The following is a 27532-nucleotide window of genomic DNA, read 5'->3' as shown; positions in this document are numbered from 1 at the left end:
TTTAGCAATTAAATCTAGAAATATGCCACATGAAGCAGCTAAATGAATTGGCCGCAATGTTTGGTGGACTAGAGGTCGAAAAGCAATTTTCATTTGGTGTGCCGCAATATATCTTGGTCTACCACGGTGAAAAGAAATATGCCGTGCTAAAACGAAGCGTAAGTGAAATAATTTCACTTCATATGAATACATATAAGTAGCACGTAAGAACAAGCATATGCAATCTTTTTTTAGGCGTGTGCCACAGAATTTTATGTATTAATTTAGGGCCGTTAAATGAAAATTTCTTACTATTACGAATTTTTGTATGCAATTTCAAGATAGATAATACTTCTCTCTATAACTCTTCCTGCTGTATAATTTCGTAGACCAGACGATATAGAAACCAGACCACGCCATTTTCGGGCAGCCATTAAACTATTCTTCATTTCCATTTCTTTCATATTGCTGTGACAATCGTTCAAAGAGAGCGCGGCCATTTATTTGTCCTCATTTACTCAATACTTACAGTCGATGTTGCCGTTATTTTGTTTGTGAATCGCTGTGGGTGGTCCAGTCCGTCGAGTACTTTATAAAAAATTCCATTAAATATCATTTTCAACCGAAACCGTTCATTACCGAAGTGTACGTTTACGAACGAATCCCGGATTTGGCCCAATAGCGTCGTAATAGCTGGTCGGATTGCTGAACTGACCCCGATGACCCATGGACGTTATATCGCTGTTATATAGAACTCTTACGTGTTTATACCAGGAATTTCCAACGTGAAAGTTCTCGCGGAAACCTTGCAAAGCTGTAAGGCTGTTCCGCGGATCCCTTGATATAATGAGGCTACGTAACTGAAACAAATATTTGAATGTTTATCAAAAAAAAAGTGGGTGGGAGGGGGGGGGGGTGCTGACAGGGCTACAGCCCGGAGGCCTGAGGCGATTTTCTCTCTCCCCCACCATTTTTTCTTTTCCCACACTGCAAAAAATCCCACATTATTTGAAAGTTACATTTATTTTGAGGTTATTTTTTCATTAAATATGAATTTTCACTAATTCTTACTTATATTATTACCTTATCGAATACTAATTTTCATTAATTCTAAAATTATTTTTTCATTAAATATGAATTTTCAATAAACCTGAGAAATTGTTTTTTTAATCAAATATTAGTTTGTATCATTTATGAAATAGTTTTCCATTAAATACGAATCTTTATACAAATACAACGCCACAACAGGCAAAATGACCAACGAGGTGGCTGAGGAAAACAATTCTTTAAATATTTTTCATTAATTATGGATCACGAATTGTGAAATACTTTCAGAATTGGAAAGAAAGAATTGAAAAAAAAATCAATTCTGAAATTATTTCTCCCTAATTCGAAAATCGTTTCTTTCAATAATTAAGAAATCATTTTCTCACTAACTCTGAAATAATTTCTTTCAATAAGTAAAAATCATTTTTTTCATTAATTCTGGAATTATTTATTTCAATAGTTGTGAAATTATTTATTTCAATAGTTGTGAAATTATTTATTTCAATAGTTGTGAAATTATTTATTTCAATAGTTGTGAAATTATTTATTTCAATAGTTGTGAAATTATTTATTTCAATAGTTGTGAAATTATTTCTCCATTAGTTGTGAAATTATTTCTCCATTAGTTGTGAAGTTATTTCTCCATTAGTTGTGAAATTATTTCTCCATTAGTTGTGAAATTATTTCTCCATTAGTTCTCAAATATTCTCTGAGTAATTTTGAAATTACTTCTTTCTCTCTCATCAGTTCTGGAATATACAGTATTTCTCCATTAAGGATATTTTTTTCAAGCATATTTCTATAGCTATGTAAGCTTTTTCGTCAGCGGAACACTGCAAAAAGTTTTGAGGGCCACACGTGGCCCGGGAGCCATGCTTTGAAGAACCCTGCTCTAGCTTATACTGAAACGAAGTTTTCTTCTCAAGCCGTGTGTTAATCATTACCTTTTTGAGTCTAGGAAATAACGTTTGTGTTATTTCCTGGTATAAAAGCAGTGTCACACCAAGCAAATGCCAACCAGATGTTCAAGATGGCAGCAGAAGCGAGCCGAAAGAGTGCTGCCAAGTGAAATTATAAGACAGGATGTCACTTCCGCCTCACGTAACAAGAGAAGTTTCAAGAATAAAAGACGCCTCCTTTTCCTTCTCATCATCATCAACATAAGATGTAAAGATGTGTGTGTGCACACATGCTTATAATACACAGAGATGGACTGATGCGGAATGCCACGTGTGACGCGTCACACGTTGTTAACACTTGACTATCAGATGTTTGCTAGTGTTTTTTTTTCCTTTCTTGACATGATTAAACTTAAGATATGATGAAAAGTCTCATTTAAATAGCGGAATTAACATGTCTCACTAAATAACTCACTAAATTTAGTAATTTTAAATTCTCCACACATTTTTAAGCTCAATCTAGGCCAGGGCCGTCTTAAGAGTATCATGGGCCCCCGGGCCAATTGATTTTTCGGAGGCTCTACCAAACAAATTCTGGAAAATTCCAACTAGATCTCATTTTTGTAAGGCCCCCCGGGCCATGCCTGGGTGGGTCCATGCCTTAAGACGGCACTGATCTAGGCATCTGCAAAAGTTTAGATCATAGTTTCTAAACTTTTGGTTCCATCGCCCCCCTTTTCCAAATTCTTTTATTCTCATCGCCCCCAACTTAAGCCAATCCATAGAATCCTATATTAAATACCAAAGCTTCTTCCACCCCCTGGACCCTTCCATCTCTCCCTGGGCGGGGCGATATGACCCAAATTGGGAAACACTGGTATAGATCAATGATTACTAAACTTGTCACCCGATTCTTCCTTCACTTTGCTATCGTTTATATCTCATTCTCAGTAGCTCGTAACCAGAGATTCACGGACCCCAGGATCTATGAGCTTCCATGAGAAAACGATTAACTTATATTGTTTTTATATTTTCATATATGCTGAATATTATATTCTACAGGGGACCGTGGCCTTCACCTTTTCAGAGAAGGGGGTTCCTGACCTTTGTCTTATTAGCACCGAGGGTCCATGAAACATGTAAGTGGGAACGCTATAAGCGGGATCGACTGTATATGCGAATTTTTACCTGAAGAATTTTAAATGTGATACTTCATAGGATCATTTCTATATGCGTTTTTACCACAGAACATATACAGTCAGCTGAGAACTCGTTAACAAAGTAAAATATTCTGCTTTCGGACATCGCCCTAGAAAAATGCGTTAATAGAGACGGGGCCACCTCATTTAACTCTGCAACACAATCACTTTTATAAGCTTGGCGATTAACCGATTGGGAAAATCACTGGTTAATTCGGTCATTTTACAAGCAGCAGGCCAATTCAATTAACTTTTTTTTTTCAATTTTGCTATATATTCAGTCGAGCCCCGATTTAACTACACCATTCATTTTACGTAATTCTGGCGCTATAAGAAGTGGCGTCATATCGAATCATGGTTGAACCTGTGTAATCCAGGTGTATGAAGTACAGTATTTGTTCATTGAATTTTTCTTGCGTTAAGCGGACTTGGCGTGCCAATATTACACATATTTTTGCATGATCAATTGGATTAATCCTGCAGATCCTTTAATCTACAGAAGCAAGCGAAAACTTTGATACAGATGCATCCAGTCGAGGATATTTAAATAGAGCCTTTTAAGCTCCTGCGCAGTCAAATATTTCACTATTAGCGGCCAAGAAAGCTGCCTCAGAAATATTTCACAAAACTACCACATGAAAATTTGCTAACTTATGCAGCCTCGCATGTTCACATGCCTAAATGCGATCCCCACGACCGCCTTCAAGCTTAAAATTCCATCGTCCTCTCCTGCAGCCGGACGTATCAACAAGCATATCTCACGTCTATTCACGAGAACTATCTCGGCTATAAGATAACAACGAGTACCTGCTGTACATATGCCAAGTTGACTCCCGACACCTTGTAAGACTTTTTGAAATCCGACACATAGTCATTGTCTTTCTCTCTGAAGTGAGAGATCCTATTTCGATACGCGCAGGTTCCTTGTCAGCAGACATCTTTTCTCCACCAGAAAACCCCTAAAAGCAACTAGAGTGAGTGGTTTTGATTCCGACAAGTGGTGGCACTTTTTCTTTAAAGTGTCTAGTTAGAAAAGCTACCATGTACTACATGCTAATAACGGAATCTCGTGGATAAGAAATGACGTCTTCTTTGTTCGTGAAGGGTGGAGGCTTTCTTTGGGGATCCCGGAATCACAAAAAAATGGCAACGTAGAGGTCATCAGGGAGCGAATAACAGCCTGCTGAATGTACTTGAAACTAGCTACTATGTCGGTACACAAGTGCCAATGGAAACGACAAAGTCAAAAGAGAGGAAGAGAGGCTCTACACGTAATCTTTCTTTGTACTTTAAATTTGTGGGAAAAATAAATGATATGGGTTATGAGAACTGACATTTTGCACTTAAAAGAACCCCCAATTTTAGCCCCTTGAATATTTTTTCTTATTTCATGTCATGTGAAAAAAAAAACCCCCTTCATTCTACTACATTCCACTCTTTCATTCTAAATCCCTTATTGTGAAACATTATAATGGATTTGAAATGTACTTAATGGCACAATACATTTTCAGTTGATAACTTTTCGACGCGTCAGTAGTTCTCACTTTGGTTAAGGGTATTTAGACCCCCCCCCCCTCCCACCCTTATAACGTTCTATTTGGCTTCTGAAGCTTGTTATGGAGTTTGTTTTTCTTTGAATATTTTTGTTAGATACGCAGAAAATCTCGAGTATGGAACCCCCTTCCCATGGAATTTTTTAGGCATAATAATCCGAGTAGTTGTGCATCTACTACAGTAGATACATTCGTAATGTGGGAGAAACAAACGTATTTCTTTCATTTGCTGTTGCTAACTATGATGAATTCAGTACTTTTCAAGACCCTAATACAAATACAAAGGCCACAACAGACAAAATGCCCAACGAGGTGGCTGAAAAAGATGCCCATAAAAATATGGATGTTGCATACATATCTAAACTATAGCAAAACTATAGAAACCCAATAAGAGTAATAAAAAACCAACAATTATGATAACATATAAATATACTGCCCATAAAACATTATGGTTGTCTTATCAAGTATGGGTAGCTTCTTGATTTATCTCAACGCATTTATCAGATTACTTTTTAAACGTGTCAATTGTGTTAGAATTTACTACTCCCGGAGGTAAGCTATTCCCCTTGTTCACAACCCTACTAGTGAAAAAGTCCCTGCGACACCACAACCTATATAGAATTGTCCCTTACCAATCGATATTCGTGTTCCCCTTGTCTAAGCAGTTGATTGACGATGAATTAATGCCTCGTGGTCCATCCTATCCATCCCGTGGAAAATTTTAAACATTTCAATCATATCCTCCTGACTTCTGCGTTCGTCCAATGTAACCTGGTACCTCGCTTTCTCGGTCACTCTTGTGATCATTCACATGGTTACACGCGCTCTAGGTCACACTTTTGATCACTCACGTATCCTGATTCCTCCTTTTTTAGGTCACTCTTGTGGCCACTCATTCTTCAAATTTGTCGACTCTTTTTAACTTGCAACCCTGGGTTATATCCTACTAAACACCACCCCCCCCCCCGTAAATACGCCACTGCTTATGACCAATCCAGGTTTCGGATCTTCGGATCGACACCTCGTGACCTTCAGACAAAATCTTTAACTTCAAGATCAATGTGTTTGGGAACTTCATTCCCTCGAAAATGTCACGATGGTGGTCCCCTTCAGTATCTGCGTAATCAACAATGGCTACCCTTGTATTTCGCTAGGCCCTAGGGCCTGAAGAAAGGTCGGGTGTTTTACTATTATATAGAGATATCTCATTATACATCGCCACCTCTTTTTTCCCAGGGACTTTTCTCATGTTTTATTGCCCGGTTTTCTTTTACTCAAAAGAAATATTGTCCATCTGCTGAGGATGGGTGAAGATCTATGCGCTACCTAAACACGTGCGTTTTTAAAACAAGATGGCAGAAACTCGCTTCTATTCATCTTTTTTAGTGCAAAAAGAAGAAAGAGCTACTGCTTGTGTATAATATATCGTACTCTCTCTCTCAGTGTGCATGCAGTACGTAGTGCTTCCCTTTCAAACATTACCGACTGTAATTTGATGAGCTGTTATTTTTAGGAGAATGGCGCGTGAAAAGAAAAGGACCCTCTCCTTCTTTATCGCTTCCTGTGCATGTCCAAAAATGTGTTCTTCTCTGTATCATGAATCGTACTTGATGATTACATGCTGTACTTCTGACGGATAACGCGAGTTTTTACCCAAGAAACCTAGAATTTACCATCTAATGCAATCTCGGTTATAACGACACTTTGGCTATAACGTCAGAAATTGACAGTTTTGGATTGATTCCCATAGAGCAGTGCTCCTTAACCTATTGGTCCCAACCAAAGCGTCTTTAATATGCTTTGGTCGCAACCCAAACCTGGGTTACGGAATGGCTTCCAAGATAGATGGGTCGTTCAAATCCACTGGCTACTGCCAAGGAATCTTGAGTTATGGATTTAGGGATTCTTAAGCTATAGGCCGCGATCCAAACTTGATTCGCAGGAGCTTCCAAGATGGGTCGTTCAGCTCCACTTACAGCCAGGGATTCTTCAGATTCACAGGGTCTTCCGAGAACGGTCTGAAGTCCCCTTTCAAACTGAACTCTTTCATTGAAGAAATTTGATACTGTAGCTATGGTCGCGACTTGACCCATACTGGATACGTAGGAGGCGAGGGGGGGGGGAATTTCTGAGAAGGGTCACACCAATCCACTTGGAGCTATAGGCTATTGAGCTATCGGTCACGACAAAAACTTGATTCGCAGGAGCTTCCTGGATGAGTCATACAAATCCACTTACAGTCTTGTCATGAATGGACCAGCAGCACTAGTTTCAGCAATTTTGAAAAACAAACGGTCTCGTGTGTTATGAAGCTAATAATTTTGGTAATTTGGGTTGCGACTGAAAAAGGCTTCCGCCTATGACCCTTTCTGGACCATATCCCCCCCCCCCCCCCATCAAGGAGCAAGACCCTTCTTACTTATTGAATTGATTTTTAGCGAATTTATTTTATTGAAAAAAATTTTCATGGGTAAGGTTGACCAGTGTAATTTTTCGGAATGGGGGGGGGGGAAGGGGGTCTATCCAGTGCCGTCTCAACCCATGGGCTTTCAGGTAAAAAGATGTTCTGAAGCTCCTTACTTCAGCTAGAAGTAACAGCTTATGCGTATTTACTTACTTTCACAAATCATGGTACCAGATCTCATCACCTACTATTGGGATCAGGGTCACAATGCCCGGATAGGCCCTACTTTCATGCAGGGCCGGCCATTTTAGCAGCATCATGGACTCCCTACCTGCCTGTGAGTACTTGTATACAAATTTACATACTTATTCTCGAAAAAAATAGTACAGCAGGGACGGGACTGGGGGCAACTGTCAAGGGCAGAAAAATTTGGGCGGGGTGGCAGTTTTAGGTGGGAACAAAGAACACCGTTAAAAAATTCTTGAATTTTAAAGTTGTGGGGGGCGGCACAATAATGTTTTGCCCCAGGCGCAAAAATCCTAGTTAAGGACCTGATCGCGGACCCTCCAACGCACTCAAAGGCCGGACCGTGTCCGTGGACGCATGTGTTAACACGGCCCTGACTCTATGGGCAGTTCTGCTTCATTTTGAAAGTAATATATATCGCACACTTTTTCCCCCACATACTTTACTTGAAGCTTCATTTCTTTACATTTGAATTTTTTCTTCGCAGCTTTGTGGCCCCACTTAGCAGCCTGCCATTACTTCCTCTTCAATTTTATTTGCACCCATGCCCCCCCCCCTCCCCGAGGTATCTCAGGGTATCAAGGAGACCATAACTCCTGGTTTTTCAACACTACCATTGAAAATAATGTCATTGACATGGCCACTATATACACGAAACATTTCCTTATAAAACTTTGCAATTTTGCCCTTTCAGACAATTAATAAAAAGGTCCCGTCTTTTTTACATTGAAGTTTGCTTTAATTCCCAATCGTTATTAAAATCAAGAATGAAGGTAATTTACATAATTTATAAATTATGCCATAATAAATATGAATATAAATATTTATCCATTTCTTAATTTTTTTTTCATGAAAGTACATTTTAGCAGACTTAACTGTAGAACTTTTTCCGTAGCAACGTTTTCAGCGAGAATCGGCGATGTCCGGTATTAGTTTTTCAAATTTCCTAATATTCTTTCCTTTTTTCGATCAAATTTTTCTCGATGAAATTGTGGTTGGTCACCATATAAATAAATGAAAACATGAAAATTTATGTAAAGTATTTGATTTGCCAGTGATTATGCCATTTTTGATTTATCACCATTTTTTCCATCGAAAAATGGTCTTGAAAACGTGAACCTTGGCTATAACGACGAAATTTCGTTGGATCTTCGATATCGTTATAATCGAGTTTGACTGTATCAAGATTTTCAACCAGTGTTCCCTGAGATTCGATCGTAGGTTGGCTGCGAAAAATTTCAGGTAAAATTTAATAATTTTTATTCCACAGATGCACGAAGTTTAATGTTCAAACAAAAATTGAGTAAGACAATGTATATGATACTGCCAGAGTCCCAAATCAACTGGCCGGCCCAGTTGCCCCTGTCCGAATTTCAGACTTTCGCCGGCCCCTATATACAAATACAAATACAAATACAAATACAACGCCACAACAGGCAAAATGCCCAACGAGGTGGCTGATAAAAAGATGCCCATAAAAATATGGATGTCATATGTTTCAAAAATACAGTAACCCCATTAAAAATGCAATTAACACAAATTATAAACAATATATACACATGATAAAATATTATACAATGCCCATAAAGAATACTTATGGTTGTCTTATTCTAAGAATGGATAGCTTCTCGATTTACCCCAACATGTTTATCGTATTTCTTTTTAAACGTGTCAATTGTGTTACAATTTACTACCTCCGGGGGTAAGCTATTCCATTTATTAACAACCCTATTAGAGAAAAATTCCCTGCGACACCATAACCTTGCATTGTCCCTTACCAATCGATACTGGTGTCCCCTTGTAAAAGCGGTTGATTGGCGGTGTACTAAAAGTTCATGGTCCATCCTATCCATCCCATTGAAAATTTTGAACGCTTCGATCATATCTCCTCGACACCTGCGTTCATCCAATGTAAACAAATTCAAAAAATGAAGTCTCTCTTCATAACTCAAGCCCTGTGTGCCAATAAGGACACGCGTAGCTCTTCTCTGCACCCCTTCAATCAAGTCTATGTCCCTCTGTAGGTATGGTCTCCAAAACCTTACCGCATACTCCAGTCCAGGACTATATATCACTACATATCAATCCCCTTATAATGCGGAGTCATCACCACGTTGGTGTTTTTTTTTTGGGATAATTATGTCCATTTATAATTATGATTAGCTATGGCAACACTAACGATATGAAGGGAATAGGGATATCTGTATATAGGAATTTTATATAGGAATTATATATAGACATGGACCGGCCAAATCCCCGGTGAAAGCTCGAAATTCGGAGATTTGCCAGGTAAACCGGCCACTGGCCGGTTTCAGGATTCAACAGTAACATATACAGCAGGGTGGATCGAAAAATCGAAATGTGGATAAAAGAATCGGCTTGGGGTGCAAAAGTTGTTTTTTAAATATATTAGCATAAATGCAAAATCTTTTCAACTTCAATTAATTTCTTCCGGTGCCCCAAGACACTTAAACTTAAATATTTGCCAAAAATCGATTTTTATGCAAATTTTGAATTTAAAAAAAAAAAGAGTTAAATAATCGATTTCACGGGGAAAATAGTAGGCAAAGGATGAAAAATCGTTTATTGCTTATTATTAAATGTATAAAATTATTTCGTATAGTGAGAGTTGGAAGGAATGGTGAAAATATTCATGCCATACCCAAGCAGTTGAAAAATGCATTCGCTCTAGTGTCTGAGGCGTCGGAAAGTGTGTATGGAGAAGAGACATGACTTCCTATTGAATAGGATAAAATTAAGAAGTCATATCAAACATTTTAATATCAAAAATGCATTCCAACACATTTAGAAATATGTAAATCTCTTCAAATTAATAGAATTTAGCCATTGTATAAGTTCTATAGCAATGAATTATAGTTTTATAATATTATTATTTTAATATATATATAAGTTTTATAATTTATTGCTTTGATTTCTAAATTTATACTCGTGTATTATTATAAAATAATTATTATTTATAAGTTTATACTTTAATACCTGAATACTGTGCAAAATTTATAAAAAAATTTCATTAATTTACAATTTTTAATACATTTTCATAAAAGTGTGAGTTTTTAACTATTTATGGGGCACTTGGGCCACCGGAACATATGAATGGATTTCAATAAAAAAAATTATGCAAACTAATACACCCAAGACACAACTTTCCTACTCCAAGCCAAAAGTAATTTCGAAAAAAAAAATTTCCTATAATTTTCGATCCACCCCTAATATGCAGAGTGCCTAGTAACAGCACGCATGACATTTTACTTGTGAACCGTTGATAACAGAGGCATATTTCCAGTTGGAAAAAGTCTAAATAATGTGTAGAACTCGGATACGTCATTCATGTTGCAAGGGAATGTTGTATAGTTATTAAAATACACAAAAAATAACTTTTTACACGGCCACCCATGTGCCGAAAAACTCAATTAGAAAGTCATTGTCCTGTCTCTTATGATACCAACAAAACAATTCCGCGTTCCAAAGTGCAATATTCGGTGAGATATTCGAATTCGAAAAAAGGGAAAAACAACATTACATATAAATGCGGGTAAAATGGTTTACTCGTATTTAATACTGGTTTTCCTGGTGTCGGAAGTTGTTCAGCCCTTATTATAAGGAGCGAGTTTCAGGGAGAAGATTTATGTTGGAAACCTCACTGCTCTCTCTATACAGCGCGTATCAGTAACGTCACTGCAGATGTATGTGTTTCCACATAGAGGAGACAAACGGATTTTATAATTGCATGATATTCTCTCTTCATAAGTCTCAAAAAAGGTTGATGACACTCAATATATTTTTTTCTTACGGATGGTTATAGTTCAGTCAACTCATTTTAAGGAGGACATTCCTAAAACAAACAGTGTGCCGAGAAGAAAGGATTGACGTGTATGCAAATAAGACAAACTTAAACCTCTTGTCACTTTATCCATTGTGTGCGTAACAAAACTCTCTGAAAGGTGGCATGACCTGCGAACAAGTGGATTTTTGCTATTGCTTAGTGTTTGCGGTAGAATAAATAACATTTCAAGAGAACCAACCTTTCTCATGCGAGATCAGTTTCACCTTTTGCTCTGCATTTGACTTCCCTGGATTGTCCCGCACGAATGGCACAAAAAAATAAATGACGTTTGTGTGCAGGTGTCTCTGTTATTCTTGACATTTTTTCCCCTTTCAAAGGATTTGTTGGTGGCTTGGATACATTTATTTCAGGCTCCGAATGGCTAGTGAGAATTATTACCTTGAACATGATAATATTTTTGTTGTGTGTAGGGCTGAATATATGCCGACAGGTGCTGGTAACTCAAGTCTCCTAAAATCTTTCTGGATTAGAGCCGGATTTTTCTCCAGCACGTGCAGAATAACTCCAAATTCCTGAGTTTATTCTCCCGAACGGAAATATTTCCGAATATATCAGAAACGGGGGAAAAAACTGTCTTATGACACACGGAAATGATTCTGAAACGGTAAGATGTGAGAGACATAATTTCATTGCGTGACATAAAAAATTGGTAGGCCTACACCTACAGTATAATGGCAAGGGCATGACAAATCAAATAAACATTCTGTCACCAGCTGAATTTTTTAGGAGCAATGCAGGGATTTTTTTTTTTCTGAAAAAAAATGGTCTTATGATGTTTTTCTCGACTTTTCCGGGACTTGACAATTTATTTCCATGTTGGAAGATGTAGAAATTTCGTGTCATATGCTTAAGGTGCGTATGCATTAGCACGCGGATCGTGCAATGCAAGCATTCGCAATTGATTATTTAGTCATTTCTACGTTCACCCGAGTAAAAGGTTGTTTTCGAACAACGATTTCCAAATAACGGCCACTTTTGCGAATGTCGTTGATTGTTATCGTTTTACAAGGAAGCAAAAGATTTAATCTTTATATTTCAGAAATATTGAACGTCTCAACAACGGTAACTTCCAAATAACGGCCACGTTTGCTCGGTCCCGTTAGTGGCCGTTGTTGGGAGGTTTCATCGTATAACCTCAACAACGGTATTTTTTTAGGTCTTGTTTGGAAATATATCTATACTCCAATGATTTCGATCAACCCATGGCCAAATGTAGCCATCCGAGATTTTTGCTGTGGGCCGCCGACCATTTTTAGAAAATAGCTACTTGACATAGACAAACGATCAAACAAGAGCAATTTTCAGAAAAGTTAAGAGCATATTGTGAGAATTGTTAAGAGTACAAGAAGTCAGTATTGTTAAAAATAATAATTCATGAAAAATATTAATAGTTTTTGAAAGAAATAATTTCATTATTTTAAGGGAAATTTAAAATTAATGATAAGAGATAATTTCAGAATTATCGGACAAATTTCAGATTTAATGAAATGAATGACTAATTAAAACGAATCAATTAATGAAATGAATGACTAATTAAAACGAATCAATTAATGAATTAATTAATCAGTGAAAGGAATTTATTTGAAAATAAATAAAAACTCAAATTTAAGGAAAGAAATAAATTCAGAGTAAATGAAAGAGTGCTCAATAATTCGGGGAACCCTGCTTAATAACAGAGAATATGACTTGGTGGCCTGCGGGCTTCTGGGAAAGTTTTATTTGGCCCGCCATGTCTGAAAGGTTGAAGAAGGGCCCCTGCTCTACAACGATATTTTTTCTTGGTCCGCAGAATTTTCTTGGTCATTATAACGTGCTTTCACTGTATTTTTAGAACGAATTACAGCCCCCCCCCCTTCCCAATGTAATTCATTTCCCAATGTAAATTTTGAAAATTTCTATTGATTTATTTTCTTAATTATTTCATTTCTAGGGCACTCGTCGGGGCGCCAAAAGCACAGACTAACCAGCCTAACGTCACGGAAGGCGGTGCAGTTTTTCGATGTACCACAGAAAATAGTCCAGCGGAATGCTACGAGATACCATTCGATCGAACTGGTACGTATCGATAACACTAGATTATCAGCGGAGAGTAAATCTGTCTGGATGGATAGTTAATGATTTTTTTTTTTTTTTTGCAACGCATCGCCATGTTTTTCTAGGGAACGTTAATGAAAGCAGTTTCGTAACAAGATCGTTCGATCATTACTCGACAGGAGGTTTCGAGACCAACTATAGAGTCATGTCAAATCAGCATGAATCCTACTGGAATTGAGGCGGAAGGATTTATGATCATACACAACTGATTCACTGAACAAGCGCGTGTTTAATTAGTCAGGCCAATCGCTGTCTTGATTGGATACGAAGTAAATTGACCGCTGTTCCAAACGTCTTCCTGTCTTAAGGGTCTTATATCCTTCAACGAGGTCAAAAAGCCCAATAATATGATCTAGTACAGTGTTTCCCAACCGGTGTGCCCCGGCACCCTTAGGGTGCCGCGATATCGGCTAAGGGATGGCGCGAGATATTATGGAGATAAATAAAAAAAACCACATATTGCAGTCCACACTTAAGTATATTAACGTGGGTATCTCTCCCTTTCTCTGTCCGGTAGTTCAAGTCCACACTTAAGCCGCTGGGGTGGTCGAGTGGTCGTAGTGACGGACTCGCGTCGCGAGGTCCCTTGTTCGAACCCCAGCGTCACCACAGTGGCGATCGGCTGAAGTTGGTTTTCTGTGGTTCCCAACTTCAAGGCGCGAAGCCGATATCCCCTTCAAAAAGTCTTGCCACACAGAGCAACAGATCTACAAACAGTACAAATTAATTCAATCATAACACATCACTCATTTCACTTCTGAAATATATAGATGGCAGCACTGAAAAATCACAAACACAATACTACATATACACTCAGACTGTTAGGTACAAACACAGTTACACTTCCGGCACCACTCATTAAGTAGTAAATCACCCATAGATGGTGATAGACCTGAGTTGTGATCGGTTTGAAAAAAAAGAAAGAAAAGTCCACACTTATAACGTTAAATTTTTTTAAAGTCAAATTATTGCTCTCCTCTGATGCATGACAGACTCATCGGATAATTCGCCATCTATTGGCAATGTCAGCAATGTGAGCTTTCGACTGAGTTAAGTCTGGCTGTCCATGTACGGCCCCGTTTAGCCAACACCATCTATAGCAGAAAGCCTCCGTGCGAAGCTCGTGACGTTACTGAAGAAGGCTATTTCACCTATAGTCATTGGATATGCTGCAAAAAAAGGTAAAGTTCAGCTCACACGAGCTTAAGGAAAGAGAGGATTCGTTGGCTTTGTAATTTAATGGTCTTGGGTGCTCACCCGGCAAGTGAGAGGACGTGGGTCCGATTCCCCACTAGAACAGTTAAATTTTCTTTCTTAGATTTATCTTCGCATCAGCCAGCTGTCGAGACCTTCGTAGAGTGACATCACCTTCGGATAAGCTGAAAGACGTCATTTGTCAATGCAAATCAAGATTGCAAGATGCAACAGATATGTACTTTCTATTTCCTTCCATCATATGATTTCGCAGATAGTGCGGAGAAAATAAATTTTATTGCTTGCGAACGAGATGAATTTATTGATCTTTGCGTGGATTCCATATTCAAAGGTAAGTTCACCAAGAGGCTGGCGTCGTTGGCAGATTTTTGGCTTTGACTGAGAGACTAGTACCCTAATCTAATGAAGAAAGCAATAATGCACTTTGCCCTTTTTTCGACATCATATTTATGCGAGCCTCCTCTGCTATGGCGACAACAAAATACAAAGCAAAAAATGGACTACTACACTACTCAACCGTACATGCACCTCGTACACATTCCTCTATGGAATTTCTAACGAATTGGTTCATGCCGGAATATGCGTTCACGTGTTGTGAACCTAACGTGACGTTTGATTCTATGTTATGCTTGTTATGCGTAGTGCTGCCATCTGCCAAGAAATAGACTGCAAGACCTTGAGGACAATTTACGTGTTTCGTTGCCAACTGTAAGGTCTGATTTCAAGTATCTGTGCTCTACGCATCAATTAAAAGTTTCATATTAATGATTAATCGAACAAAACTTTATTGATGTATTTTTACTCGGTGATTTTTGTTGTAGTAAATTGCATTTTGTATTTTCGAGGAAGGTTACCCCCAAGTTTTTAATGTTATTCCCGAGGGTGCCGCGAACGTCTAAAGGTTGGGAAACGCTGCTATAGAGCAGTGGTTCTTAAACGGGGGCCATATGGCCCCCTAGTGGTATTGGGATACGTCAAGGGGGCCACGGAAGAAAATGGAGAAAAGGGCCATGACAGGTTGTTTGGAGGGCTGCAGAGAGCTGAGAAGAAAAATTAAGGTGTGAAGAAATAAAGCTTTTATATTAAAGTGACTATACACTTACGGAATTCTTACAAAATCAACCATAAAACCAGGGCCATCTTAGAGGATGGATCCACCCGGGCCTCACCGCCTACATTTTGAAGCAGGCTCCCTAGGATGGGGTTTTCGCAGGCCCTCGACTAGATTTTTCACATCTCCTAGATTTTTTTCACATCATAGAGTGAAAAAACAAAAAACGATGAAAACCATATCAGGCCCCCGGGCTTCAGCTCTGTCAGTCCCACTCTTGTGAGTGGTCATGCCAGGGGTCTCATGTCCATAAGTGACACCACCTTATGATATTTTGTATTGTACAATAAATTTTGAAAATAAGTAGGAAATATGTAAGCTGTTTATTTCCAGCTAAGTATAGGACTACCATAGCATCACTTTGCCTAAGTCACCCATAATGTTGAGATGGCCCTGAATAGAACTTGGACTAGCGGGGAGCTCAATAAATTCTAGGCCAGTGGGCTGGAAGCCAATCTTATTTGCAAAATTTCGTTCAGTATAAATTCACTGAAAAAATCAATTCAATACGTATAAAGGATCTTGCTTCTAGGTCAGGGTCGAAAACCCTGGGTAAGACAGGGGAGCCGCGAGAGAAAAATAGGGTTCAAAGGGGGCCACGGGCAAAAAAAGATTAAGAAACACTGCTATAAAACATAGTTTTGAAACTATTTGACAATGTTAAAAGATATGTGAACCCATAATTAAAAAATAAACTCGTTGTGTGTTCATTATAAGTTAATTTCATTATGAGAACATTTTAATTAGAATTGTTTTAATCATCCTGTAGGATCAAATTACGATTACAAAGGCAATTTGTTACTACAAGCTGACGACAAATCCAGGCAGTGGTTTGGTGCAACTGTTGGCAGTTCTGAGTCTAGTAACCTAGTTGTGGTGAGTGTTTTGAAAGAAAAAAAATCATTTACCTTTATATTATTGAAATTTATCTGATCATTTCAGTTCGAGTGTTACGTTATCTACAAGACATTTATTACACGATATTTCATCAGAGTTTATGAGAAAAATCTTATTGGCTTTAAATCAAAAAGCTTTATTGGACCGACCAATTTTTAAAATTCAAGCATTATACCTACAGACAAGACAACCTGTCGAGTAATTTCTTCTGAATTCGAAAGACAGGTGGCGGCACTTTTTGAATACAAGACGTATTTCTCAGAAAAAAAAAATCACGTTTCCCAAACAGCACATTCTTTTACATGCACCGATTCGAAAGAAATTCATCAAAGTAATATTTACTAAGTGCGTGTGTGTGTGTGTGTGTAGTTTAATAAAAGACTTATAGCAGCCAAAAGGTACTGGAATCTCCCAATCCGTACACTTGAAAAAAAGCGGAATTTCGAATGGAATGTTATCTGTAGAGCCCGGAAGTTCAGGCTGGATCAAAATAGGCAGGCAAAAATTCACTAAAAATGACTAAATGGGCATTAAAAAAGGCATGTATAATTAATGGGAAAAGTAACTAAAAGCTACGATATTAAGGGCCCAAAAACTGACTAAAAAATGGACGCACTCACTGAATCTACTGTTTCAAGGTTATAATAATTGGCGTATAGAAATAGAAATAAAGTATAGAAAATACTTGGAAAATATATTGAGCAATATTTAAAAAATAGAAAGTGAGCCGATGAAAATGACACAAAAAAATGTACAACTCGGAATTACGTCATAATCACGAGCCAGAAGGTAATCTCAGCCTTTTTTATATAATTCCAGTCTTCACTAATGTCAAGTAGAAATTTTGATCAAATGAATAGTTATATTAATTAGTACAAGAAAATTATTAAATTGCCTAATTTTTTGTAAACATCTCAAGTATGTTTAAGTAATCAGTCGTCTTACTAAAGTTGTTCAATTTAGTCATAAAGAGGAAGAGTATTCTAGAATTTAAAAAAAATCATACGTGAAATTCCTGGCATGCCATTGAAATTCAACGAAAGGACCCAAAATTTATAAAATTTGAAATTAAATTTTAAAAAATGAAATTAGAAATGGAACTTTCATTTATGAAGTAAAGAGTTGAAAAAAAAAACAATAAAAAATAAAATAATAAATTTATAAAATTATAAAAAGAAATATTTTTAAAATCCTGAAGTTAAAATTTTCACAATTTATGGATGGAAGATGATTGTGATGAAAGTGGATTATGATTATGAAGTTCAAAATTCAAAAAATTTATAAAATTAAAAATTCGAAAAATTTATAAAATTAAAAATGAAATTTATAAAATTAAAAATGAAATTTATAAAATTAAAAATGAAATTTTAAAATTTGTAAAATTACAATATTATATTCATGATTTTTCTATTAGTTAAGCTGGAAAAAAAGAAACATATATAAAAATTGTTTTCATGAAAAAAATGAAGTCAATAATGAATAATGTCGACCGAAATATTTGCCAATCCAACCATAAAATGTTCACATATTTATTTTTTAACCAAATAAGTTTTGACTAACAGACAAGAAAAGATTGGTATCGTTCAGGTCAAAATGAAGTCAATTCCCATTTAGGTGTGTCCACCAACTAAAAAAAGTAAATTATGGTGAAGCCTTCAATTATTTCCAAGATTTTTTCCCTTTAAATATACAGGCCTCGGCCTCTCCAGCGGCCCAATAATACGATTTAGGTCGCGACGACGAAATGTCCTTTTACCCCCTGGATCTAGTTCAAATCCAGAACTAGAAACCCCCCGGAGCTTTAGAAAATTGAGATATTATCATTCCAACCTTGTGCAAAACTGTATAAATTAAATTGCAGGTATTTTTTTCCCCAGTTTGTTTTGACTCTTCCAAAGATTGCCATGATTCAAGATTCTTGTCTGTGTGATCCACACAATATTTGCTTTATGTATAGACTCTTCTATTTATCTGTACGGAAAATAAAATAAAGACCAAAGTGTTTCGAATGATTTGTTTCGTCTCCAAAGAAAGCCGGCAAATTATTATACTATATAAGAGAAGAGAGAGAGAGAGAGAGAGAGAGAGGAGAATCGTGATTAAGTGTTTTCCCGCCAAAAGCCATCAATTTTGCAGCTTATCTTGGCTACTGCGGACTCTTGTTTGTGACGGACCGCGTTAAGCATATAAAAAAGCGTTTGTTTTTTGGCCGTGACGTGGACAATGCATCACGGTTTTAGTGGACGGATTAAGGACAGTAATAGCGTCTCCTATGTAAAAAAAAAAATAAATTACAATCACTCTTCTATGTATTTATTTATTGAGGAAATTATTATAGGCACTTGAAGAAAGTGTTTCGCCTAATCTCCATTATATTTCATTCGGAATTTTCTCTTTAAAGGTCCGAATGGAAACCGTAAACCAGTTTAGAACAGGTTTTCTTATTTAAAATGTTTATTGAGTCTTTGATGTTATTTAATTTTTCTTTATGATTTAATTGTTAAAAAATTTATCTGAAATGATGTCCTAACGAATAGTTCATTTGTGGAGAAGGCAGAATGTTTGCGTGTTCGAGTGGTAGGTCACATGTCTTGTCGATGACCACCGTAAAATACGTGTAATGTATGATGTGTCGTGTAAAGCATGAATTCGTGGGAAGACGAATTTATTGGCTTTTAAGTAAGGTTGGAAAAATTTACATAATTTATACGTTAAGATCTGTCATGTAGGCACAAGTTTCCATAAAGGGTCTCTACTTAAGGCTTGAAATTATTTTTGAGTAAATGCGTGGGCTTGAATTGTTTGTCTGAAATACTGAATGCCTACCGTGAATATCTAGATTTAAAAACTCAAGAAAAGTCATTGCACACACACATACTGCATTTAATTTACGTCAGGCAGTTAGTGTTTTAATTGTAGGTTATTTTTAGATAGCCCCAGCTCTCATGGGAACACCCATTAGCAATCCCAGAACTCATCACAAGAAGTTTTGGAAAATATCGAGAGTCGAGATCTCGTGTTTTCTTGGTTCCATGTCGGCGTTCCTGTCGTTTTGTCGAACCTACGAATACTCGTAGTGCTGTAGAACAGCCTTGCAGTCGTAGGATTCATCTAAGAGGCCACGGGCGAAAATCAGGTGAAAAGGGAGACATAAAAAAAACTGTGACAAAAAACCCATAGAATCTGAACCACCTCAACGACATTCGGGCATGACCCGGGGTCATCCGTGCCCATAGAAGTCCTGCATGATGAGATTTGGCAATGATGTTCGCGAGTAAGTAAGCAAATATATATATTTACTGTTGCTTCTTGCTAAGTACAGGGTCCCAGAACACCACTTTGCCCGGAGATTTCTGATGGTGAGACAGCCCTGGATAGGACCTCACAAGAAGGAGCTATTTTAATTGTAACATCAAAGAAAAATTTCACAACATACCGCGGAACCGTTGAAAAGCTCTTGCGGAACCCCAGTTGAGAACATGGGCTGTGAAGTTGTAGAGAATATATAAAGACAAAGATGTCTTGTATCAGAATTGAATAAAATTATAATTTTATAGCAATATCCAGATAGGTTGAAATGATCTATCGGATTTTTTCAGACTTTTTACTGGTCCCCGGTTCTAAGAAATTTGATAAACGCTGGCCTAGACCTTTGCGTCAATTGGACAGGAGGAGTTGGCATGGCAGAGTTGTGGATGAAGTTGGCATGGTAGAATGATAAACGTTCTCATTCTAACCCGAAATTTATCACATTCAAGATGTTGGTATAGGCAACGGGTCCTTTTTCAAGTCCGAATACTTATAACTGTGAGTGAATCGTCCGTTGATCAAGTCGAAATATATAACCTTCGTTCACACACAGAAGGAATCTTCAAAACAGGAGTCAAGCAAACAGACAGACACTTGCCGAGACAGACCATAGTTAAAGACGATCCTTGTCGTGTAAAAAGATAGCAAAAGGAAAACAAGAGTGAGAACTGACGCCATCTTTAACTGTATGGCTATTTCTCAAATCTCTCATCATTCATCCTGATTGATGTTACCAACACTTTTTGAATACGACTTCACAAAAAGGCGACCATTCTCTTGCAAAGTGATGAAGATGACTCGAGAACAGCAATGACTTTATTTCGGAACAGTGAGTCAACAAGCCAGAAGAAAGAGAAAAAAACCACACTAACATATAAAGCCTTCTTCCGGAACTGTTTTTTTTTTTCATTCTCCATGGCTTCCACTCATTCTCTCGGTGGCAAACATCCAGTTGATCAACAGGACAGTTTAAAAGAAAAGACGAGATAAAATAAAATCACGAATCCTAGATCCTTAACTTCTGTGTATACAGAGGCTTACAGTGTACGTATACCAAGGACTTGGCTCTTATCACCACGCGCACCTTGTTTTCCCAAGGCTACGATTACCTTGCATCTATCTCGTGTGGCTCATGCTTCAATGGAGTGAGATACCTTTTAGCACATAGACAGATGAACCTCATGATGAGGTTGAAGAGAATTAAAACAAAAAAAGAGGACCGGGACTCTTCTTGGAGGGACTCGGTTGCCAAACTGATGCATACATCTGCTTATTGGCTCAAAGCCATCATAAACCTTGACACCGATTTCCGATGTATCCTAGGCTGTTGCTGCTGCTGTTCTGGCAAGGGCAGAAATAGAACCATAATCTTGTCTCGGATGAGGACGTTTACCCAGGAAGAGATACGTCCCGTTTTTTTTAATGATTGTCTATCTGGGAGGGAAAACAAAAACATGTCTGCAATACACGTTTCTGATGATAATATTCGAAAGTTTTAAACATATTTTAATATTGTTAAGACTTTTGACTTTTATTTGATGTTTTTAGTACTTGGGTGATGAAAGTCTGAAGTATACCGATCTAAAAAAAATTTTTTTTGCAGGCATGTGCTCCTCGTTATGTGTATTTTTCGTCCAACTTCAGGAGGCGTGAACCAGTTGGCACATGTTGGATTGCCAGGGACTCGTTAAGGTCTTTCGAGGAATATTCACCTTGCCGGTCACCTTGTGAGTATAACATTGTTTGATTTTATTTTGTTAATCTTGTTTAGTCATTTCGATTAGGCAGGAACATCGCTGTCAGTGGCATCGTCATCAACCCAAAGATTGAAGGATGTGTTTGCCATCAGAATTGGCAGTAGCATATATATATAAACTTCACGACGAAGTCAACATTTGTCGTCTGGAAAGTGCCGAAATTAGACTGCGTATGCTAGTTTTCGTGCCTTTAAACCTCGACTGCTAGTATGACGATGGAAAGAATCCCGGAATTGGACAAGCATACGTGCATTCATTCATTCAAACCAATCATCGGTATGGCGATCCAAAAAAAAAGTGTAGGCTGTGTCATAGCCGCATTAACATCCGTAGGGTATCATCGAATTTGTCTTTGGAATATCTAACAGACGATACCCTTGTCTTTTATTTGTGTTGTGAACCTCTCGAAGTATAACGTAAAGCTATACATGACAAACTTATGGCCCGCTGGCTAAAACTAGCCCTTGAAGCAATGGTGGTCTTAGGCCAGTGTGACCGGTGCCAAATGAAAAGGGGCGCCGAAACGCGTTAGTTATACATTACTAGAAAAATAGCTTCAAGATACGTATTTAAAAAAATAACTATAAAATATACATGAAAAATGACCGTTTCTTCAAGAAGGTTCTTTTTTCGTTCACGTTAAAAGGCTTCTCCTGTATATAACTCCAACTCCGAGAAAAGTTAAACACAGAAAAAGAAATACTATGGCTTTTTTCTGTACATACGTATAATTCTTTCGCTATCTCGAATTAGACAAAGGGAAGGAAAAGATCGATTTCAAACAACGTATCTTTTCACTTGTTATCAAAATGTGACAAAACACGGCTCTGCTGACACCATCTATAGCAGAAGGCCTTCGCGAGAAGCTCGTGACGTCACTGAAGGTCATCTCAGCTATAGCCATTGGATACACTACAAAAAATGGTAAAGATGGCGCATGCGTCGGCTTGCTATATCCAATGACAATGGTGATGAGATCGCCTTCTTCAGTGATGTCAATAACTTCGTGGGGTGGCCTTCTTTTTCAAATCCACTTGCAGCAAGAGATGGCTTGAGCTATGGGTCACGATCCGAATTGGATTCGCAGGGGCTTCTGAGAGGGGGTCATACAAATCCACTTACAGGACAGAGATTCTTGAGCCATGGGTCACGACCCAAACTTGACTCGCAGGGGCTTCCTAGATGAGTCGTAAAACTCCAGTTAAGGTCTTATTACAAATCCACTTATTGTGTGACTGGTTTCACTAATTTCCAAAAGCGGTGTCCATGGGTCGTGAAACTGATCATGCTGGTGATTTTGGGTAGCGGCTGAAAAAGGTTAAGAACCCCTGATTTAAGGAGTGTCACGACCCTTGAAGTGGAATTTTCAAAAATGACAAAAAATATTTCATCCGATTGCAAATAAAATACTGAAAATACAGTGCAAATTGGTTAATTCGTTCTTTCATAATAAAAGAGAGAAATTTAATTACAGTGTAAACGTATACAAGAAAAACACTGAACGCGATTTTCTCAGATTACAGTTTTTGAGCTCATCCGATGATTAAAAACCTACTGAAATGTTTATTGGGCATGTTTTAGTAAAACGGATCTAGGATTTATCAATTCACTTATCGGAAGTATTTTTTAAAAAATGTAGAATTTTTAGATTTTTGATATTTTTATGTATTTTTTTTTCAAAATTTAAAATTCATAACAATTCTAAAGAATATCCAGGTATCTAAGTATATTAATTATAATATATAATATATATTAAGTAGAATAGGTACATTTTTACAAACACGTGTCCAATAAACATTTCCGTGAAATTTCAGAATTTTTGTTGCAGTTTGTAGTAGTTTTTTTTTTTTTTTTTAAATCTTACGGATGAGCTCAAAAACTGTAATCTGAGAAAGTCGCGTTCCAAGTGTATATGTTACTGCCCACTTCGGAAGCTGGCCGGAATTGGCGATCCATATATATATACGAATCACTAAGAAATCGATATTCAGATTCCTTTGATCGTTAGCATTGCCACAGCTGACCATAATACACTCATGTCCATAAATTAAGAATAATGCCAGCTCCGGCAAATAAAGGTTCAGAAACAAAACAAACGTTACTTATTCATAAAGCCCATTTAACAAACAAAAGATTAAGAACAAAAACGATGGTGTATGTATGATACCATTCATAAAAACTACGATTTTTGCTCCCTGGAGCAATTGTAAAAAATATCTCCTTTACAAAAACTTACTATTACATGGTTGGTATGATGGTTAATACATTGTATGTCTTCCATGCGATGAAATACAGTCCGTACAATGCCTAGCCATGCTGAGTATCAAATTATCGATCTGATCTTGGGGAAGATCACTCCACTCAGCAAGCAATGCTCTCCGAAGTTCCGAGGTGGTTGACGGGCTGCAACTCGTCGGCCAAGCATGTCCCACACATGCTCCATCGGATTCAAGTCAGGTGAGAATACTGGCCATTCCATACGGGTTATATCCTCAGATTCAAGGCATTCGTTTACGATGTTTGCTCGGTGAGGACGGGCGTTGTCATCCATAAACACAAATTCTGTGCCCATGCCACCCCTAAACAAACGTAAGTGCATGCCTAAACATGCCTAACAAACATTTTGTTCCAGAATGATGTCACGATAAATTTGGGCTTTCATGGTTCCGGTTTGAACATGCAGATCTGTTCTGAAACCCAGTATAATTCCACCCCAAACGATCAATGCTGCACCACCGTAACGGTGTCGTTCAATGATGTTGTCTTGGTGGTAACGGGTACCTGTCGTTCTCCATATGAAAGTCCGACGTGAATCAGACTGCAAGCTAAACCTGGATTCGTCGGAAAACATCACACAAGCCCATTGTGACGATGTCCACATTGCATGTTCTCTACTCCAGGCTGCCGACAGTGAGTTGCCGTGAGCGGAACACATCTGACAGGCCTGCGAGCATGTAGACCAATATCTCCCAAACGTCTGTATACGGTTTGCCTTGAAACTGTGGTACCCGTGGCTGCAGATAGCTGACGAGACAGGTCGGATGCTGTGCTCCGTCTGCTTCTTTTGGCAGTTACTGCCAAATACCGGTCTTCATTCGGCGTCGTAACTCGGGGGCGACCTGTACTGTAACGTCTACTGACATTTCCGTTATCTTGGAATCGTTGCCAAAGCCTAGAGATGACACTTTGGGCAATTCCAAGTTCCTCGGATACTTCCATCTGAGTACGCCCACATTCCAGGCGGCCGATAAGTCTACCACGTAAAAAATCATCCACATGCGTCCTCTGTGTCATAACTATTCGCTTATGGCACTGAGCGCCTTACGGAACTCTTGTGAACAATTTTACTTCTTTGCCACCATTCCTTCTATACCCCCCCTCTTACACTCTCGTCATTGTGACGTATTATTGGCATTATCTGGTGGCTTCCTGAAATTTGCATATCATTCTTACAGATGTGTGTGATAATTCTACAGGTGAAATTTTTACTTTAGATTTCGATTTCCGTGTGATTCTGAATTATCCTTAATTTATGGACATGAGTGTATTTATGGTTAACTACGGTAATTATAATTGAAAGATGTTTTTCGGAAGTCTCAGAGGATCAAGTTTGGGTTGTGAGACATTGCTCAAGAATCCCTGCCTTAAATGAATAGAAGATGCGAACTCACATGCCCGCACGATGTGGAAACAATTTCTTTTCATAATATAATCGATCGCTTCATTTATTACACAGTAAAACCCAAGTTGGACGCCCACGGTTCCATTGAAATTTGTCCAAGTCTGAGAATAGAGGGGTTCAATAATATATGGACATCCTGTGTTAAAGGATTATCATACAAAATAGTCCAATGCAGAGCGTTGTTCAGGAAACAGACGTGTTCATGTTGACACGTTTTACCAGAGCCAATTTCATTCCAGCGACATGAAAGAAACCATTATGACCAGGGCCGCAACTAAGGGACAGCGGGAACGGGGGTGGGGGTGTTTGATATCTCGGGTGCTGGATCAGAAAGGGCGTCAAGTTTACTCTTTGTTCGTCCAAAATTATGAGGACGGGGTGCCGAAATTTTTAGTTGCTCCGGGCGGAAGAGCCAATTTTTGTTTATAGTTGCGGGTCCGATTACTGTATGACAGCCAAATACATCGCCAAATCTCAGCTGCGGGCAACATATATCGATACATCGCCCAATCGCGAGTTATAATAGCGTATTTCGGGAGTTTAGAACAAATTAATTTTACATTTGCGATCATTTTACATATAATACCAAAAAAAAAATAATTATAATATTTTAAATTTTTGTGTGGAAAGAATTCTAAAAACAGCCAAAAAAAAAGGGCGTATGTTTCAGTTTCTTCACGACTCAACACTCTTCCCATCCGTTTGTAATGAAAATTTCTCACCCATGTATAATACATGGCCCTTGAACAAGTCATAAATCAAAAGTATGTGCCTTTTTCTTTTCAAATACCAAAGAAATTCTCCAAAAAAAAAACCTACAGAACAATGTAGGAAGAATATAATAGGGGGAAAAATTGTTTTGTTCTCACCTAAATCAGAAGCAAATTGTCTTGTTGCACGAACAAGTGGACTGACCGAAACTGTACATGCATATGAATTGTAATTTAAATCCGCACCATGTCAGGAGACTTGAAAATAATAATAATAATTCTTTTTTTCAAGGCTATCTTGAATCTTTCATGGCCGAAAAATAATTCATAACAAATTCGAAAGTCGTGGCAACGCCTTCAGAACAAAACAAAGATATTACGCGGTTGGTTATTTCGTCTATATTTCAAAGTTGCATTCATAGAGGGACCTTTTGTCCGAGTCCCTTTCATCTCCCTAGAAGATACAAGACTGGAAATTTGCATAATAATATAAGAAAATAAATAAACAAGATCATTCGCTTCTCCCTCTTGAGAGATGGAGATATTCAGTGTAAGAAAATGATTCCATTATTATTCTAATGTTCCTGATGAGGCGCAGTATTATTCTCCGTAAGTGTGTATACACTTGAGAACATTATTATTCTAGCATTCGTGATGAGAATATTATGAGTGAAGAGAATATACAGGGCGTCTTTTGAGCAGGGCCTTAAAAACTAGGATTTTTGCCGCACGGAGTGAACATTATTTTGCAGCCCCCACAACATTAAAATTCGATAATTTTATAACGGTGTTCATTGTTCCCGCCTAAAATTGCCGTCCGGGGCAGTTGCTACCCCCCCCCCCCCACCCCAGTTACGACTCTGCTTTAAGTTCTAATGCAGCTTTTATCACATCAACTGTTCGTTGTAGAGGTATGGTTTCGATTTTAAAAATGCTTAAAATGTATTCAAAAACCAATCTGTACGAGTTTCGAGAGGGAAAATACAGTGTGTGATAGTATAAGAAAATCTGAATTTTTGTACGGTCCCCCAGTAATAGTTGTTGCACTTCTATCCTAAGTCCAATGAAGGAAGTTCCACTTTTGTAAGTGACATATCATTGAGATATTTGAATTCAAAAATCTTAGAAAAGGTGGGAAAGAACCGCAGGAATGAGGGAACGAAGCGTTGTCCGTAAGTATGTGCTGTTCTTCCCAATTTTTCTCCAATTTTTGAATTTGAATATCTCAATGAATATTTTACTAAGAAACACAATTTTTTTTTTTGCTGGTCTTAGAAAAGATAGAGCAACAAATTTTTAATAGTTTTTTTGACACAGGGTGTCCATATACAAATTTTAATTTTTTAATTTTGTGGCACACTGTATTTTGACTGCCAAAACTGGTGCAGGGTGATTTCGAACACATTTTGAGCATTTCGTAAATTAGAGCCATATCTCTATGACGAAAGGTAGAGAGATAAAGGCTGAATAAGGACTTACAGAGGACACCCTGTATATATAAGAATCTGATTGTTACTATAGTATATTGCGAGGGTGCTCAACCTTTTGGAGAGTGCGGGCATCTT

At 37.8% G+C, this 27532-nt stretch overlaps 1 protein-coding gene across 1 annotated transcript in view; it reads left to right on the top strand.

Moving 5' to 3' along the window:
- The window catches only part of LOC149078508 (integrin alpha-PS2-like), an 88029-nt gene that overhangs the window by 14529 nt on the left and 45968 nt on the right, over positions 1 to 27532 (top strand). Inside the window, exons 2-4 of the mRNA XM_089240618.1 lie at positions 13123 to 13247; positions 16382 to 16488; positions 21422 to 21545. Coding sequence (XP_089096744.1) covers positions 13123 to 13247; positions 16382 to 16488; positions 21422 to 21545 — 356 coding nt within the window. The remainder of the gene's footprint in view (positions 1 to 13122; positions 13248 to 16381; positions 16489 to 21421; positions 21546 to 27532) is intronic.

This window comes from Pholcus phalangioides, unplaced genomic scaffold (genome assembly GCF_987345545.1).
Source record: "Pholcus phalangioides strain wild (caught in Gottingen) unplaced genomic scaffold, Ppha-v1.0 ptg000013l_1, whole genome shotgun sequence".
NCBI lineage: Eukaryota > Metazoa > Arthropoda > Arachnida > Araneae > Pholcidae > Pholcus > Pholcus phalangioides.
The sequence above is the reverse complement of the archived record's forward strand: the minus strand, read 5'-3'. Positions and strand labels throughout refer to the sequence as shown.